Source organism: Camarhynchus parvulus, chromosome 1 (genome assembly GCF_901933205.1).
Source record: "Camarhynchus parvulus chromosome 1, STF_HiC, whole genome shotgun sequence".
In the NCBI taxonomy this organism is placed as follows: Eukaryota; Metazoa; Chordata; class Aves; order Passeriformes; family Thraupidae; genus Camarhynchus; species Camarhynchus parvulus.
The window spans coordinates 90,968,685-90,988,296 of NC_044571.1; the positions used below are offsets into that span (position 1 = coordinate 90,968,685).

General features: G+C 40.8%; 1 protein-coding gene across 2 annotated transcripts in view; it reads right to left on the reverse strand.

The window, feature by feature from the left end:
• Positions 1–15: 15 nt before the first annotated feature.
• Positions 16–19,612, reverse strand: part of SLC22A15 (solute carrier family 22 member 15) — a 49,658-nt gene continuing 30,061 nt past the window's right edge. Inside the window, exons 12-13 of one of the 2 annotated variants that reach the window (XM_030948776.1) lie at positions 16,674–16,756; positions 16–61 (exon numbers count right to left, since the gene is read on the reverse strand). In XM_030948776.1, coding sequence (XP_030804636.1) covers positions 52–61; positions 16,674–16,756 — 93 coding nt within the window. In that variant the 3' untranslated portion in view covers positions 16–51. Of the gene's footprint in view, positions 62–16,663; positions 16,757–19,612 lie in introns of those variants that run through there. The other variant, XM_030948786.1, reaches the window with a different exon arrangement.

Consider the following 19,612-nt stretch of genomic DNA (forward strand, 5'->3'; position numbering starts at 1 on the left):
GGCAAGATGGTCTTCGCTGCTCTTTAAAGTGTGAATTCACTCTTCACTTGTTCACCTGCCTCTGGAAGTAGAGGAACACTCAGAGAGAGCTGCTCAGAGCCTTCTTGCCCTATGAAGCTCAAGTCACCTAATATCTCTGTGTTGTGTATGAGTAAGAGAAGAGAGAAGCACGGAAGCATGCCTATTTTTAATAATTTTCTTTTTCTGGTCTGAGCTACAATGGTGACATCCAGCTCATTCAGAAAACTATCTCCAAATATTATTCTTTAAGTTCAATTGTTATTATTCATCGTATTACTTTTAAATGGTGGATCGTGCATGCAGGCATACACAAAAAGACCCCAGCAACTGCTCTGTCTCAGGGCAGATCTGGAAGTGCTTTTCAGATTGCAGTGCAGCTTCAGTACATTCATGCACAGCATTATTACTCTCACTAGACCTTCACTACACTCTTTCTTAAATGCTCTCAGTTATTCCTTGTTGACTAATCCACTCTCTTTCCATCTGAAAATGCATGGGTATTTTTACACTCAAATAATTCACTGGGGTTGCAGTCTGCAACCCCTGCTCCCCTCTCCTCCCCTCTCCTTATATCTCCTCTCTCTCTCTGGCTGTATTGACAGTAAATACTGTGCAGCCTGTCCCCTCCTGTAGCTTGCTTCGTTTTCTTTACAGTAAACAGACAGAAAGCTGCCTCTCGTTTTCTGCCAGCAGCTCAGCTAACCCCATATGGATGATTCAGAGGCAAAAACAATTGATCAGGCCTCATTGATCCAGTGAAGCTTGCTGGCTTTTAGAAAGAAGGGTACATCACATGGAAGGGAGTGACAGAGTACAGAGATGAGATCCCATGCTGCTAAGCATTCCTTATTAAGGAAGGCACACTCCACTTTTGGGTTAAGATCACTATTTCCCCCTGGAAAATGAACTTTGACATCCCTTGACCAATTTACTGTCTCTGCAGCAGCTGGCAAAGGCAGCACCTGGGTGGGCACTGGGTGCTATCTCAGGAGAGGCACTGTTGCTGCTAGTTATCCTTCATTATGTCCCACATTAAGTCAAATATGAAGTACATTAATTTAAGTGATTGATTGGAGCACAAATACCTGCAGGACATCTGTTTCTCCAGCACCTACAAAGCAAACCTTTCTATACCAGATAGCTGCCACTGTCTTTTTGCTGAGGGGCTCAAGGACTCCTTCACATGTAGGCATTTACCTCCCAAACCAGCTTCCACTAGAGTTGGGCACTGAAAAAGATTTTCTTGGTTCCCCAGTGTTTAGTGACTCATGTCACATTCTTGCCCACTTCAAGACTTCCTGGCTATCTTTCCTCTGAGGAGTCAGCAGTTTATGTGAGCTCTGCTAGGGAAACCAGATAAAAGGCAGGGTCTGAAAGAAGGTAAGTGAAAAGAACAGGTTGGAACAGAACTTGTAGAGGCAGGTTGGATGGGATTATATCCACGTAGAGTGTACAAGAGAGGAGAATTAGCCTTTTAAATGGTCAGATTCCATTATAAGCATGCCCCTAAAACATTAAGTGCCCCCTCAGACAGTCAGCTGCACATACACCAGAGAATTTCCTTAACACTCTTCACACCACCACACATTAATACTCAGAACCCCGGATATGTATGAAGGAAGGAGAGATTCAAGGGTCTCTCTTTCTTGCACTTGTAAGGTCTCTCCTCATGACAACTGTCCAGAGACATGGTGCTGGCAGAGAGATGAAGTGGTTTTGGTCATTTTTCTTTTATATAATAACATACCTTATGTTCATAATAATTATTATTATTATAATCCATCCATTATTTCCATCCTCTAAGTAGCACATATTATGCTACTATTTCGCTGACAGTAAATACTACAACTGATAAAGGCCTTTACACCACCAGCAAAATACAGGTTAGAGTGGTATGGGAGGCAGCAGCCAGTCTTGACCTCACAAGAACTTGTGTTTGTCACATGAGGACCAGATAGCACAGAATGCAGCAGAAAAGTAGAGGCAGATGGCCATGTGTGAAGGGGGAATGTTACAGTGGGAAAAGCCTGCATCAGAAGAAAAGAGTAAATAGAAAGGACAGAGCAGAAATCAGATCATCTGAACAGATAAAAGAGGATGTAGATACAAAGTGGGAAGAATCCAGGCTTCCCCAGAGAAGTCTGCTGAGCTGATGCAGTGGTACTGCAGAGAAACCTCCAGCAGATGTGTCCTTCTCAGGAACCTGCTACCATGACAGTGCCTGTATAAAGCAAGACTAAGGTGGAGAAAATCTGAGATGGATCCAAGCTCCAACGGCTGATAAACACAGTCTCCTGAGAAAATATTTCCTCTGAGCCTACAACAATTTAATTCCTCAGGCACACCAGCAAGAGGGAGAGAAGAATGGCTATTTTTTTCCTCGCTCTTCAAGAAGCACAGAAGGAAAGAAGGAGAGCATGAAGAGGATGAAGTCAGGCTCTTCTCAGTGGTTTCAAGCATCAGGCCTAGAGACAATGGGCAGAAACTGATGCACAGGAAGTTCCACCTGAATATGAGAAAAAACTTCTTGAATGTGGACTGATTGAGCACTGGAACATGTTGCCCAGAGAGGTTGTGGAGTCTCCCTCATTGGAAATATTCCAGAACTGTCTGTATGCAACCCTGTGCCATGTGCTCTGGGATGACCCTGCTCAAGCAGGGAGGTTGGACCAGATGACCCATTCTTTTGTGAAAAGCTCACAACAGCTTCATGGAGATAAAAAGCACTCTGCTGAAGCCAGGCAACCATATGAAGACAAAACCACAAAAGGTCTCTTCAGTTCTAGTTAGCTCACAATCCATCAGGTATCACGGACACTGTTGAGAGCTTTTGAACTTGATTAATTTGGCAAATTAAACTCCCAAGTATACTTGTTTCTAAGGAGATTCCCATCCACACTGAGAATGGCTATCTTTTTGACACCTCTGAATCCCTTTCTTTTCTAGTGATTGTTAGAAGTGTCTTAAGCCCCCGCTAGGGTCTGGGCATATTTTTGAGAGACAGTTTCTCCAGACAGATCTTGCTGAAGTGCTACAACCTTCCTTCCCTCTTTGGTGGTGTCTCTGAGGGGGTTTTCAGCATCACATATCTAATTAGCCAACCACAGACACCCAAATTCTGCTTGATGACCATCCATTGATTTATACAGCTTCTCTCAAATATTTTCAAGCCACACTTCAATACTTTGGTTTTCTCAAGCCACAGTTCCCTGCCTGCTGATCTGCATAAGATCATATGGAATGACTCAGCTATATTACATCACCCCATTTATATTATTTCAGTTCCCATTTCATAGTGCATTGTAATGGGGTTCAGATAGTGGCTAATTTCCTTTCTACCTGCATCTTCATTTACTTAGCAGTACTCTTTTAAGAGGACTTAGAAATTTCCTAGTATCTGCAAAAACACTGAATCTGTGGTATATAATTTTCATTCATGCTGTTGGCAAGGTGCAGGACTGAATATGATTTTGGATCTGTGAAACCCTTGTGAAAGTATTCTGTGAATATATGCCTTGAATGGTATTAGATTGGCTCTTGTACGTTCTGAAGATGCCAATTACTGATGCTTTCCATGCTTGCTTGGCTTCCCTTTCTTCACTCTTCAGTTTCACAGATATGACAAAGATATTTCAAACCTACAATCAAAAGTAATATGAACTGTGAACTGCACAACAATAAAGAAATCACCAACATCTTGTAAATAAGAGCATCAGTATTAACTCCACAGGGTTGTCCAATGTTGTGCCTTTTTCTGTTGGGCAACTATTTAGAAAAACTATTCATATGGAACAGTGAGCATGTATTAAAAAGCCTCTGCTAAATCACACAAATGAGTCAGACCAATGTACCATTTGTGACTCACAGATGATCTGCAGTGGCAACAAATAAGCCCTGTTGAAGATGCTGCCTTCCAGACGAAATACAACCCTGAATTTCTAGTTGCTAATGATGACCCATCTCTTCTTGCCCTAATTACTGGAGGCATTAAGTCTGTTGCATTAGCTGAAGCATGTACTTGGGTCAAGACAGACTACTAGACCAAATGATCCCAACAGATTTAATAATCTCTGACAGTTCTCTTGCCTTCTTAAACTGTTGTCCCATTTCTCCCCATTAGTGGATTAAGTGACTGTGCAAAATGAGTAATTGTAGCTCGAATCCCCTATACCATTTATGCTGTGACAGTCATTAGAACTGTTCAGCTTCCATTCAGAGGATAGCAGCATAACATAATCAGGCTTTTTGGGGGCAAAAGTTCTGGGAATTTATTTGGGGTTTTTTCCACTTTGTCTTTTAACAAGTTGATATGAGCAAAGGGGATACTTCAATGACAAAAGCCTGGGATGGACTAGAGGGAAAAGAAGGTCCTGCTAATTCACTGTGACAGCACCAGAATCACATATGGGTGCCAAATTGAAATGCTTCTCCACTCATTCCCTCCCATTACCAATCAATACTTGGCAGGCTCAAAAATGCTCCAAATGCCTATGGTGCTTGTTCTCACTGCCACACGTTCTCACATTAGCCTTGGGCCTGCACTTCCCATCATCCAAGTTAAAGGTTTATATCCTTTCCAAACTAAGCACAGGATTGGATCAGGTCCAGTCATTTATAAAACCTGGTACCTTTTTTCCATTCATGGTCATACCAGACACATCAGAAAAAGGCAGACAGCTTTTGCTAGAAATGAGTTCTCTTAATCTGGGAAGAGATTCTAAACCCCAAATTGTTTGCAACCTGAACGTTTTCGGGCTGCAGTGTAGTATTTCCAAAGAAAGTGATTACTCCAGGATCAGCAGTTGAGGATGTGGGAAATTCTGAAAAATGCTGAGATTATAATGCTGCTACCCACCAACGACCAGCCTCAACTAGGACATTCATCAGAATCCAGTCCATTCTGCAGCTGCTGTTAAGCATCAAGCCACTGGGCAACAAATATAAATCACACAGCAGTGCTTCTAGTATTGCCAACATCACTGGGACCAAGTGTGGTGATGTGCCCAGCATCTGGAAATTTCCAAGTTTAAAATGGTCAGCTCAGAAGACAGCAGGAGAGGCAGGAAGCTGGGATTCCTGGCTGCATCAGCTCTGAGGCTTCCAGAGGAGTTTACTGAGATGTGGGACAGGGAAAATAGCATTTTGAGTTCTGAATCCATGTACTGTCCTCTGAAAGTTCACTGAAATAGTGTAAGTTTAGTGCATCATAATTTAAACATAAAATATTCCACTAGACCATTTCTAAGGATATTTTTCCTCTGTGTTTTATCCATCACTAAACTACAACTACTGTTCTGCTGTTACAATCAGGATGTCCCACCATCTTGAAAACCTACCTGCAGCCAACATCCACAAAAATGAGAGCCTTCCAGCACTTTTATTTATATGCCTACGTAAATAGCCTGCATGCCAGAGGAAATACTTGATACCACTGATTTAAATACATGGTTAGAAAAACAGCATCTGGAAAAAACATGCTTGGCAGAGCACAATGCAACTGGAAAAAGTTTTAGCACTGGAAGTCTTTTCAGGTGAGAAAAAGCTGCCTCACTTTTGATGTCAGCATAGGGTTGCTGGTTATTTTTAGGTGTCAAAAAAAGGATTTTAAATTTAGGGCACAGTAACTTGGGACAGAGAGACCAAGTCCAAGATTTAAAAAAGCCAAACCAAGAAGCATGCTTGCAATGATGCTCTTTCAACAAGAGGCTGAATGAGACTGGATCACTGCATTTCCAGGAGCTGGTGATTTTTTTCATGACTGCTCTCAGAGCACAATGTTAGCTTGCATTATTTTTACACTTTGCTGTTGTGTCCAAATTGACCTGATTCAGAACTTATTGCTTGAGTCCACAGCAGTTTGAAGTAAATTGAGTAAATTACCAGTGCTAAGTGAGAACAGTCATTCCAACACAAACTCACTTGGGAGAGAGAAGACTCAGACTGGCATCCCTGTTTATGTGCTTCATCCAGTCACTGACTAATAAAAAATGTACAGGAGTTCACTGGAGCCAGAACTAGAAACTAGGTCTCATCTATCACAGACCAACAACAGCTCCACACCCGTTAAGATCTATTGCCTTCTCTTGATCAAAATACAATTACTGCAGAACAAACAGGTCAGCTTGAGCAAGGAAACTGAGAAGGGTCTCCAGGCCCAAAAAAGCCTGGTCCCCGGGAGCTGCTTTGGTGTGCTGGAAGAAATATGCGTGTGGGAGGAGAGAGAGATTAAAAAAAAAAGCTAAACCAAACAAATAAAACAAAACAACAACCAAAAAAAAAAAAAAAAAAACCACCAACCAAAAAAACAACCAACAACAATGAAGCAAAACTCTCCCATCCTCTCCCACCCAAAACAAAAACCCACAAAAAGCCCCCAGCAGAGTGAAGACAGCTGACAACCACATTCTGTCTGAACCACATGAAAAGCAGATGTGTTTTTGTATGATCTTGGTTAGCAGTATTGCCAAACTACTATAAAAGCTGTCTGACCAAACTCCTCAGCTTGCCACCCTATACACAAGGTCAAAGATACCAAACTTCCCAGGTGATCCTTAGGATATGTCAACTTGGACACTGTGTTGTGTCCTAGGGCTAATGTGGCACTGTGGAGAGAACAGAAAGGAGAAGCTGAAGAAGCAGTCAGGATTAAAGGCAGATTTTGCAGATATTCCTGTAGAAGTGTCTCAAGAAAAGCACAGGGGAAGACCCAGACAACTACATGCTTTGTGTGGGAAGAAAGCAGGGGAGGAGAATCACTGGGACTCTGCCATGCATGGGCCCAGAGGGTAACAACTGCCATGCAGGAACAATTACTGTACAATGAGAGCACCGGCAGAAGTGAGGAATAATTTGCTATTTATTAGAAGCATAATGTATGCACCACAAAGCAGACCAAGATAATCAGCAAACTAGTGAGAACAAGCCTTGTCAGAATCTCTACAGAGGCTTCAGTCAGGTATTTTCAGAGAATTTCTAGACAGATCAGATAATGACCTGCATAGCTACACACTCCAGCTTCAGTCACTAGAAGATGAGCTAACAGCCTCCAGTGCAAGCTATGTCTGGCTAATACATATGCTATTCTTTTGGTCTATAACTTCTGAAAATTTGTCATCTGAAGAGCAGGTAGCAAGAGAAAGCAAGCAAGCAAGCAATTTAATTCTGAAGCAAACACTTCCTCCTTTATCTCAGACCAATAAAACTATACAGCATCAAGCTAATTCCCATCATCAGCTGCCCAGCCCTTTCCCCTTTATTGGCTATTTGTGCAGTCAAAGCCAAACTGCCAAAGGGAGAGGGTCAATCGTTTGTGCTGTATCTGCTCCAGGCAGTGACAGGCCACGGGACTGATATTCAGGGCTAGAACTAGTTAAATGCAGATTAAGGGCACTGAAAACTGGGGTGGGGGAGGAGAAAAAATAGTGGAATAAAACCAGAGCAAGTTGCTTGGCCAGGCTAGTGCAGAAAGGAGCAAGCCATCTCTGCTCCTTGAGTTTTCATGGAGGGAAGGAAACAAGCAGATGTGCTTCAAATGGAAAATGGGGTGAATAATGCTACCAGTCATCTGGTGGGAGAGGGACAGTTTGGGGCAGGAGGGAAGAACAGCATTCACAGGAGCACAGCGCTATTCAGTTTCTGCTACCAGGGACTCCATGAACTGCTCTTTAACAAAGCAAAGGCTGGCAGAGAAAACAATGAAAGGACAGTTTAGAACAGAACACAGATCCCTATTCCCCTACAGTCACTTTTTCCAGGTTCTGACAATATTTTCTTTGCTACTGGACAGGGGACAGGAAATGCAGTCAAGCTGTTTATCACCTCATTGCCAGGTAATGAAGACAAATGTTCAAATTTTGCCATTCCCTGTCGAGATGTTTTGGCAGGAGCACTGAGGACAGGGACCATGGCTTTGCGCATTTGCATCCACTTTAAGAAGGGGTGTTTAAGAGACAACTAGAGCTCATAGGAACCCCCCCAGTACATGTTAGAAACACCACCACAGACGTTCGGCTATGCTAAACCCCCCAAAGTGTTTCCAGTCTTTCAACATCAATCAGCACAACCAAAGCCAGTAGTAAATTGATTCTCACATTCCACTGGTGCCAGTTTTTGTTAGAAATGATTTGTGATAGATATGGTGGAATATATTGATTAGTACTGACAGTCCCAGTTTCCCAGGCGCTTTGTAGCACTGCCTTTCCAAAATGACCTGCTTTCCACCTTGTCAATTTTCTTCTGCAGAGTCCATTAGAAATATCTATTCTATTCCGAGAGCTTCATGTCCCTCCAGAAAACAAAACAAAAGGGTCAGGCAAGTAAAAAAATCAGTACAATAAAATAGGTTTGTGGTGTTGCAAAAGAACTTGTTTTTATTGAGACATTTTGTGTCAGGGGAAGAAAAGGCACAAAATAAGTTACAAAGACATTGGATGAACTGTACGAGTCAAAGGCAGTATCAGAGCTGTTACAAATCACCTAAAAGTTGGCTTACTAACATAGGTTAGCCTCTATAAAATTCTTAAAAGAAAATATGTATTTTTAATTATTGAAATAATTCAGAAATTAAAAGAGACAGTAAAGACAACCAATATTAACTTTTTGACTAAATTCACCTGGGCTTACCCATCATCACCCTCTCTTAGTAGACAGAGATCACTGGAAAATATTTAGTATTACAGAATTATTTTAAAAACTCATTGTAAATTAAGAACCTGGTATTGACTTTTCGTACCTCCAGTGAAATACAATACATACAGGTAAGGCAGTATGCATAGGAAATACATTAAGAAAACAGAATAGATAAGTGCAATTATTCTGAATATTTCAACATTTGTTATGGCCCCTCACTATGGCAAAGAACATCTTAAAAAGATGGATCCAACAGCTGTTCACAGAACATATGAATATATCACCATAAAAGGTCTACTGTGGAAAAAAGCTTACGCTGTCTTCAGTTGTGACTTCTCAGATGAAGTATTCTACAAACAGACTTTCCAGCAGTACAGCTCTGAGTTAACAACAGCACATTAATACAGTTAGAGAAGAGAAAGTACTTCTGAAATATATCAGTCCTCATTTTAACATGGGAATGCTTGTAACACTCAGTATTCCATTAATCCAAATTAAATATTTAACAGTACACGCATCAACTATATACAGCTTCATTTTTGAACTGATTCTGCTCCCCCTGCCCCCATTACCAATTTCCTCTCAACTGGCAAGGACTTTTGATTGTTAGCTCAAATTAAACAGGAATGAGAAAACAATACAAAAGTCTACAGCATACAGAGAATACACAAAGATTTGTTTTCATGATGATGAAAGGTGGAGCAGCAAATAAAGTAATTTACCCCTCTGGTCAAGAAGAGGTCTAAGTTCTGTCTTCTGAAATCAGCAAGGATGTAAATGCACACAGACAGAGCTTGGCTATAAATGTCTGTTCATGTCCTTAGGAGTTTCAGTTATTTGACTCAAGACAACAGCAACACAGAAAGGCAAGACATTACCAGCCACCTGTCAGCCCAGGCCAAGGACTTGATGTGCAAGAAAACCCTGTGGAGTGGTGTATGAGCACGGCTGTCAGGGCAGAGTGTCCTGTGAGAGAAAATGCCAGGGACTGCCTGTGCTGGTCCCAGACAGCTCAGCATCAGCCAGCACAGGAATTACAGAATGGCTGAGGATGGAAGGCACCTCTGGAGGTGGCACCTCTGGCAGTGCCCTCCATCCTCAGAGGAAGGCAGGCCCCTCCTCTGGAGGTCACCTGGCCCAACCTCCCTGCTCAAGCAGAGCCAAGTACTAAAGCAGACTGCCTAGGACCATGTCCCATTGACTCCTGAGTATCTGCACACATGGAGACTCCAGGCAACCTGTGCCAGTGCTCCATCTCCCTGACATTAAAAAGGTGCTTTCCCTATGTTCAGATGGATCCTCCTGTGTTTCAGGTAGTGGCCACTGCCTCTTGGGCCCAGTGAGCACTGACCCACTGCACTCCAACACTGCCAGAGGAGCTGCTGGCACTTGGACTAAAGCATGTTTAAGGTAAGGCTGTAAATGCCAAGAAAAAGAGATTACAGTGCTACAACAGGATGAGGAAAAAGGATAAGTCCACATCAGCACAAGACAGAGACAGCTGAGCAGGAGAAACACCAAAGGAAAATCAGCCTGAGCAGAGGCTGAGAGTAGACTCAAAAGGAGCTACAACTCTAAATGGACTGTGGCTGGTGTTGGAACCCGCAAGAGAGCAGCAGAAAAAGAAACAAAGAGTGGTGAATAAGCAGAAGCACAACAGACTGATCCCAGTCTCCTGCGCTGCCTGCTGCCTTGCCGAAGGGACTGAGCATGACAAGCAGCCAAGGAACTGGGGGATGGCATGGGTAGAGAGAAGGAAGACCAGTGTCTGGAGAAAAGCAGCAGTATTTTCCTTAAGTGTTTTCATTATTTTGAATTCCAATATCAAAGCAGTAAAAAAAAACAACCTCTAATTGGCAATAACTTAAATTGATTAAAGCCCCCCAACTCAAAACTTACTGTCCCTGAAAAGTTATGTCTTCAGCTGACATTAGTATAAAATTAAGGGCTTTCTGTCCCTTTTAAAGGCAAACCATATATACAGAAAAGCCATGTTCTAAATGTGTAATTATGAAGCTTCTCGGAAGTTTTAAGTCTTTTAACTAAATTTAAAAAGCCTTTGACAAAACCTTGAAAAGGGAAGGATGACTTGAGGACTAAGTCACGGATTCTCACACAAATGAAAAAGGAAATATTTTGTTGTTTCTCCAAAATCATTTAGATACAAAAGTGACAACAAAAAGCTCAACATAAAAGAGGTAGCCTAAAAAAATCAAAATACTATTTGATTCAGGAAGCAAAGGTAGTGCAATAAAAGTATCCATATGAAAAACATACTTCCCATTTCCACATTACTCACATTTTAACAAGAATAAAATAAAATCTGGGTTGGATTTTGAGGAGCAAAAGGGATCAAATACTAGAAACCAGTATTTTAGAGGCATATTTGAAATCAAAGCATATACAACTCTCACCACAAATCACCTAGCAGTTGTTTGCTCTGTAACAGTTTTCATCAGTATCTGCAAAACTGATTTTTCCCAGAGATTAACATCAGAAATGCACGTCTCCCAATCAGGCTTCCATAATTTAAAACTATTTTGTTTAGAAACAGATGTACCAGATACCTCTCCCAGGAGATTTTTCAGTAAATACAACTTTCAATACTGGCAAAGGTTTTATTACCACCATACTTTTGCCTGGCTCCTGACAAAGTAGGTACAAAATGAGCACCTCAGATGTGTTGGTGGGAAGCAGAAACAGGCATGATAAAGACAGATTTCCTCTAGAAACTTTTAGTGAATGAGGGCAGGCAAGTATTTAAACATATTCCATCCTACAATCTTAATGTATATGCCCCATGGTCCCCCTTTATTCTGTACACATAGCAGAGAATGGCTTGAAAGAAATAATCTTTCTTCTGGGCTTAATCAGCCCTTGCTACAGAAAGTTTTATCCACCTGCTTTTTTGCTGACAAACATGCAGCTATGACAAGGCTGACTTGCAGTGAATATATAGTTGTAGTAGGGATTTAAAATCCATACATTATTATTTAGCAATGCCTCAAACAGAGTGTGCATTTTATAAAAACCTGCTAGATCCCATGAAGCTCCAGGCAAACTGTTTACTAGCAATGCTAATCTGTAAGATTGATGAATAAACTAACAAATTCCAGTGTGAAGTTTTTAACCAGGTTTTATCAGTCTTAGAGAGTAAACTTTGACACTTGCAACTCAGAATCAAAACAGGTTCTGCAGATTTCTCTGTAATGGCTACATGGTATAAACTCTGAATGTTCTACAAAAAGAAGACTTTAATCCTTCATTTAATTTCTTTGGTTTCCCAGAAACAAAAGCTACTTAAGTGAACTAAGCAATGAAAGACAAGCAAACAAAGGTAACTCTCTGTCCCTATAGTTTCAGAGATGCTTGTAAATACCAGTTCTGTGGACCAGTTCTGCATGGATAAAGCCTAAATAAAGGCAGCTAGAACTAGTTTTGGACTACTGCTCTCCAGCAAAAACTGTCTTTGGCACACATATAATCCAATTCTGTGATGCTACTTTACACATAGTCCCATATAAAATTGACAGAGGAAATTAAAGACTACTTTCACAAAACAGGCACTTCAAATTAGAACAAAAAAAAATCTGTTCCCTATTAGGCAATACAGGAGCATTTTTCAGAATGGCAGAAACAGAGAATAGTACCAAAATTAGGATGAGAAAGTTCAGCAAATTCAGACTACCTGGGTAAAATTTTTACCCAGCTCTACTAGCCTTAAATAACAGTAGCACCTGGAAAATCTGAAGGCTACAACAGACTAGAGAAAATTAAAATACATTAAAATACACAGCATGGAAAAATTATGTATAAATTTGTTCACCCTCCAATTCCACATTTAGATCTCCCAGAGAGGTTTTCTTATATAGATGTCTTTCTACCACGTATCTTGCAGTAAGATACAACAAATGAGACTCAAAATACAGCTATACCCTAAGTCTCCTGTTTGGTAAACAGCTGAATATAGACATTTCTGAAACAAGCATTGTGTCAGGCCAGACTAACTTCCACCATCAAATGACAGCACTGCTCTTGGGCTTTTCTGACATCTTTACTGCAAGGCTCACAGTCTGCAGTCACAGATTCAGCTGTGTCAAAGAGCTGGACCAGAGAAGTGCTCATGGGGTGGGAAAAGGGATAAATAGCACACAACCTTCAGCTAAAACAAAATACTGCTCACCCAGTCTGCATTCAGCGATTATCATCTGCATTCAGAAGACTCAAGAACAAGAGTTTTAGTTCTAATGTTCCCTTTAACACACTCCAGGAAAAATTCCTCACTTTCCCCTTTTCCTGAGTACAAGAAAAACATTCTCTTGCAAACTGCTTTTATATGCTAAGGTGAAATACACTGTAAAATGTATGGCTCAACTGCATTCCCCATGGCTCTGTAAATCATATCCTACTAACCTCAGAACATCCACACAGTTTGGAAAAGCTGGCATGGATTGCACACTTTGAGCTAATGAACACATGGCTCCCATCCTTAAAGCCTTGACTGTAACTATGGTGGAAACAAGCTGCAACCTGCTCCATGTTAGCTGGGTGTCTCTGGAGGGGCTCCTTACTCAGCATCCTGACCTGAACACAGAGTCACCTCTGGCTCTCCTTGAACATACAGCTTCTATGTTTCTGGTATGTCAGGGGTCTCTGAACTTTCCCAATTCCTAATTAGAGAGCACTAGTTCTGTTTTCAGGAGAAATTTAAAACTGTATTGTATTAAAGGGTATTTCTACCCAACAGCTGCTATTTTGTGTTTTCACTTACCCTTGCCCTAAAGTGTTTCAGTTGAATCTTCCATTTTTTTTTTTCACTTCTTCCAGCTCATTCTCCTCCATGCTGCCCCACATGACCTGTCACTCTCCTTCACTCTTAGGTGTATTCACTTATCACTTGTGAGCTCCCCAGGAAGGTGAGGTGTGTTTGGGATTCTGCTGAGACCTGACTTATAAGCACCATGGGAAAACCTCTCTTCTCTCTAGCATAATCCCACTAAATGAGCTACCTTAAAAGAAAAAGGAAAAAAAAAATCACAGCCAAAGGAATCCAGTGAAAAAATTCCACCTTGGGAAAAGTGGTATCTTAGTGCCTGCACAACATGAAAATGGCTAACAGTACTGGCTACTCTAGCAAAAAATAGGGCAGAAGATTATCATACTGCACTAAACTACAGCAAGAACCTTGGTCTCAGACTCCTAGCACTACAACATGTAGTAGACTGAGGTACCCAGTGTTCTACTTTCATGGCAAACTTACTACCCAGACACTGAGATACAACTATCTCAATATTGTAAAGCATTACATATCGTGGGTAAGAAGAAAAGTGATCCTACAGGTTTCTGTACCAGAAGGCCAGCTCATACTAAAAATGAACAGCCTCAGAAAAGAAACTTAATGCACCTAATGGATCTGAGCTTCAGAACACAAAGCTGGAGAGCAAAGTCTGATGCTACATTGCTGAGCTTCTCCTGCAGGGATTCTCTCCTCTAAACTTTCTGAATTAACTGATATGGGAAAGTAACAACGGAAGATTTAGAATTCCTTTTTAAATATTCCCTTTAAAATTCCAAAGGTGAAAACATGGGACAGATTTTAAGGTTAAAAAAAAGAGCAGCAATTCTTATGCAAAAAAATTGCTAATTTTGTCTTCACTCTTTTTTTTGCAATTTTACATACGTATACCAATAATATAAAAGTGCATGAGTGGAGAGGTACATTTAATTTTTAGTTGAAGACTCACAAAATCTAGCTCAGGTCCTGCAAAGAGTAATCTCCACCTGAACCATTACAGCATCCTACTGTTAATGAAAATTGTGTTGAGGGTCTTGTGGCATTACACAGGGTTGTGAGGAGCAGGTAATGACAGCTCCTGACTTATTCCACCCAATACCCAGAGAGGGACAGAGGCAACAAACACCTAAAAACAACTGCTGGTTCTTGGCAACATGTTATTACTGCCAGGCTTACTGCTGTTCACCATCAGCAATAAAAAGTCATTTTCCAAGCTGTCCAGAAATTAAAGTGCAAGTAAAAAATTTAAAACTATTTGAATAGCTCCAACTTCTCTAACTATTTCTGAGTACCTTATTTGGTGAAATTTCCTTTATACACAAAAGGGCCAAATAAGGCAGAAAGGCTACCCATCTGGGTTTAAAAGTGCCACATCTACAACAACTACTCAACAGTCGGGGGGGGGGGAAGTGAAGACGATGAGTGAGAATTCTTCCAGTGAAGAATAATACAGGCAAAAAGCACAACAATATTGACAGACTGTTCATAGGGACTGAAGTTCCCAACTTTGCTCACAGTCAACACCTGGATCAAGTTCACACCCAATTGGAATACTGCATGTGTCAAACTGCAGACTCTGGGCTGCTCTCTGCACCAACCAGGGCAGTTGCACTTTGCTCAGCATTACAGTTCCCAGGGAACAAAGTTCAAGCAGCTAGCTGCAAACGTCAGATGCTGGTTACTTTCACTTCCTTGCAAGTAAAGGAACTTCCCACTTAAACCAGGAAATATTCAGCAGACAGCTTTTTGATATTTTTAGACCCACCTTTTTTAATTCTAAGATCTCCAAAAATGACTCGTGAGCCTGAAAATGTACTTACTGCCATTGTGTGCCACTTTGCTAGGAACTCAAAGTAGGAAGACTAACGTTTTATGGAAACCAATCTTAACAAAGATAAAGCCACAGGTTAGAGGATGAAGATGACAATGTCATCAAGAAAACTGATTGTTTGTAAGGCCTCATTTTTGTAGTTGGAACATTCCACGTGTTCCACACTTCAGGATTCCATATATATCTTATGAAGCACTTACAGAAAGTTCAGTGAAATGGGAAAGTGAAGTTGTTTTCCTTAATAAGGTCAAGTAACCAAGTGCTTGAGCAAGCATTGGTTAGAAAACATCAAGTAACCAAAAATGTCCAAAGAGATTTGCTGTCTTTTTAAATTAAAACCTTAGCTATACACAAGATTTTAAAATAAACACTAGCAGCTTCCTGATAACAGCACCCGAAATATAAAAGCACTCCACAGTTCCTCTTACCACTTCAGAGTTAAGCCTCTTCCAGAAATAAAGACCCAGACAAGTCCACAAAAGTGAGCTATACATTCTATCACACCACACACACGGTATGTGATAAATGCCTCACCTTTGTTGCACCCAGGAAATTACAGCCATCACAGAATTATTTCACTCCACAGAGAAGTTGCTGAGCTTCAACAGTTATGGCAAAGTGAGGGCAAGGTAAAAGTAGGCAAAGCTATAAACAGCCATGCTGAGATGTGGGGAACATGTGGCAAACATATACACAAGACCAAGAAAAAGCTTTGTGTATGAAAAGAAGGAAAAAAGTCAGTAACTTTCCTTATGTTGGCAGGCTTTGTGGCTGCTCTTTTGTGTAGTCCTTCCTCCCAGCCTTCCATTATCACTAAGTTAAAGCCCAGCTCATGACTAACCACCTGCAGGTGTGCACACAGAAACCTTTTGTTCACAGCTGCCTCTCCTCTACTGAATATGCAAAAGCCATTTAAACATACAATTTCAGCAATTTGTTCCCATTGGAGTAGCACACAGCACATTCTCTGACCACTTTCACCCTTATGGAAAACACAGTGGTTGTTTCCAAGTTGACCAATTTGTACTGAAATAAAATCAACCACCCTGAAAATAAAATACTAACACACACACTGATGATCTGTCCAAATCTGTCTAAGCCTAGGTTATTCCTGGGCTTCTGAAATACATCATCTCACTCCTGCTGTCCCACCTGGCTTCAAATGCAGTCCATGCACTGTATTCTGAACCACAAGAATTGGAATGGCTGCCTCATATGGAGAACATCAGTGATGTCATCAGTCTGAACAGTACCCAAATCCCTCTCCAAGTAAGGAAAAACACAGACACTTGCCCAATTACATGGCCTGGCAAGCAAGGTCCCCAGTACTTGTCAGACAGCTGGACTGACTGGGCAAGAAGAGGCATAAAATAGGCCAGTGTTTCTTCTTTTCATTACTTGATCATGTGAGTCTCTTCATCAGCATCATAGAACTCCTCATCTTCACTTCCACTCCCTGTAGAGCTGTCTTTGTCTCCAGACTAGAAGCAAAAAGGAAGTTGTTAGACTGAAGCCACTAAATCAATCTCAACATACATGAGCATGAACCATTACACTTCTGTGGAATGCTGGTATAGAAAAAGTAAGAAAATACAGGTCAAACCACTGTATTAAAACTTTATAAAAGACATTATGTGAATTCAGATTCAAATCCTTGGTTCCTCAAAATATCTTTAAAAGACATGGGGTTGTAGTGGATGGACTTTCTCTGCTCCACCAGTACACTAGAGAATACATGCAGGAGAGACTGGCTAGAGTGGTTCTGAAGTGGTAATCTACTAAATTTTCTTAAATTTAGTCTGAGGTGCCTACTCTGTGGAGAGCTACTGGAAACATAGTAGCTCACCACAGCTCAGAACACACATATCACTTATTTAGGTAAAGCTTCTCCATCCCCAATTCATACTTTTCCTTGGCTAGCATGGGCATTTTACTGTGCAAGTTGAATTAAAAAGATTCCCCTGCAACACTAATGAAAGTGTTATGGAAAAGGGAAAATCATTACCATCCTGTATGTTCAGAAGGTAAAGTCCCTATTATAGGCATACCTACTCCAGTCAGAGTCCTTTCCACAACATAATTTATATCACATACCCAAAATAAAGTCAGCCATTACAGCTAATTGATTTTTATTTGGCCAGTGCAGCATTTTTCCATGGAACTGACACAAACGATTCCAGTTAAAAAGGTTCTCCTGCTAGTATAAGCTCCATCTAATTTTATTATTTAGGATTTTTTCCCCAATATACTTGCATCCATCCTAAGAACTCTGCCTGCCTAGTCATATGCTAAGAAGGGTGAGAGAGAGGGTGAAAAATAGAGAAATGGAAATAGTGCTCCTGACTGACAGTACCATGCAAGCAAAATCTGTAGCTTTAGATCTCTCTTCAGAGGAGCTTTGCTACAGCAATGTGCGTTAACTGCAAAGGAATTTCAAACAGTTTGAGCACTACGACCTGTCAGAAGATGTAAAGGGAATCATGTTAGGCTTTTTTTTTTCCTAGACTTCTAAAACTATTTGAGGAAAGTCAGGCTATTACTGGATGCTGTCCAACTTGAATATCACATTTATGTATGTTAACAGGAACAAAACCTCTGTTCTGGGCAATCAGAACCCATGTTATCTTGAAAATGGTACAAAAGGACAATGGATTCCACAGGGGGAATTCAGGGTATGCCAAATAAATTCTAAATCGTTCTCACAACAGCTTCATAAGACCTCACATGGCCTTGTCAAATAGGGTTAATGTCTAACAGCTTCCCATTTTATCAGTACTTTCTTTGTGAGCTTTAAAATAAATCCCTAATGAATTCCAGATATAACTTCACTGAAGTTACAGGATTAGTTAACGCCTGAACCAATGACTTTTACATTCAGATTCAGTAATTTTAATCCATCCTGGGCAAAATTTTTCTGAAAACCATTCAGAACAATGCCCCCTTTTCATGGCTCCTGTTCAGGTTGGGATTTTTAAGAAGCCTACAGAAGGACAAGCAAAAAAGATTTAAACTTAAGAGGGCTGACTGACATAAGCTAACCAATCTGTGGGAATACTAACAGACAATACTTGTTACCTCAAAGGGTAACCAACTAATGACTGCAGTTGGTTAAAGAAGAAATGAAAAATGTGACTTCCCACCTGTAAGCTGGAACACCTGCACTGCTTACAAAAATTGCTTTCGCTGGTAAACCATCTGCACAATTAAGACGTAATAATCGTGTAATTACCAAAATAACAGCTGATGTCAACGTATATGATGGATTTGTGTAGTCAGCAAGAACATGGTGCCATAACACATTATCCAGTATGGTTGAAAATGTTTATAAAATAAGCATGTAAAGTAGCTAAAGCGTAAAATCAATGGTTACAGGGCTGCCTTTTTCAGCCTTTCTTCAAGGGTGCTTTTGTCACTAAACTGTGCTGTCCTATCAAGAACTATTACAGCTAAACTTGGTAAACAAGGCAATGCATTGAAGTTTCTGATAGGAAGCAAATGTCCCTATTCTAGAAGTACGTGATTTCTGTGAAAATAAATATGACTACCTGTGAATGTCAGAATGCTTGACCAACAACTAATTCAAATGAAAGTAAAGGTGTTCAAATGATCCTGTCTCATCTCAGCCTAATTGGGTAACTAACATTTTTTGTTACGAGCTTCCCTTCAAGTCTTCTGACCACTTATTCTATTTCTCTAAGTCCCTCCATACTTCAAGTTTTGGGACCAGGATTTAAACTTTAAAACTTTACCCAGATCCAAACATCCACTCCCAGCTCTCTAGCCACTTCTTTCTAATCCCACTTCATTCACAGACAATTAACCATGTCAAAAAACCTCCATGTGAGTGGAAGATACAGACACCCAGAGAGGTGTCCAGGAGTTTAATAAAATAAAGTGATCTGAAAATCACAATTCAAGAAAACCTCATTAAAAAACATCCTGCTGCCACATTTATTTATGCTTATACCTGGGAGTTTTGTAGTTCCAGTGTTTTCAATGAATCTCATTTCCCAGAGTCAATAGTGGGAGAGATCTCAGGGGTTAGTCTGGCTTTAACCCATTCAGAGCCTGCCTAGTACAGACCTGGTAACTGGCACTGCAGAATAGCTGGGGCAGGTCAGAAGTAGTGTGCTGCCTTTGAGAGCAGCCCTTCACAAACAGGCTTCTGGTTTTGTTAACATCTAACGCTTCTCAAGCTTCAGTGTCCAGCTTTGGCTGAATAGCAATCAGTCTTAGAGATTAGAGATGCACAGACATCACTTTATCCCAAAGGGAAATGTTGTAAGCTTGTGGCCTTGAAGGGATGAATTAATCCAGCTATATTTCAGCCTGCATTT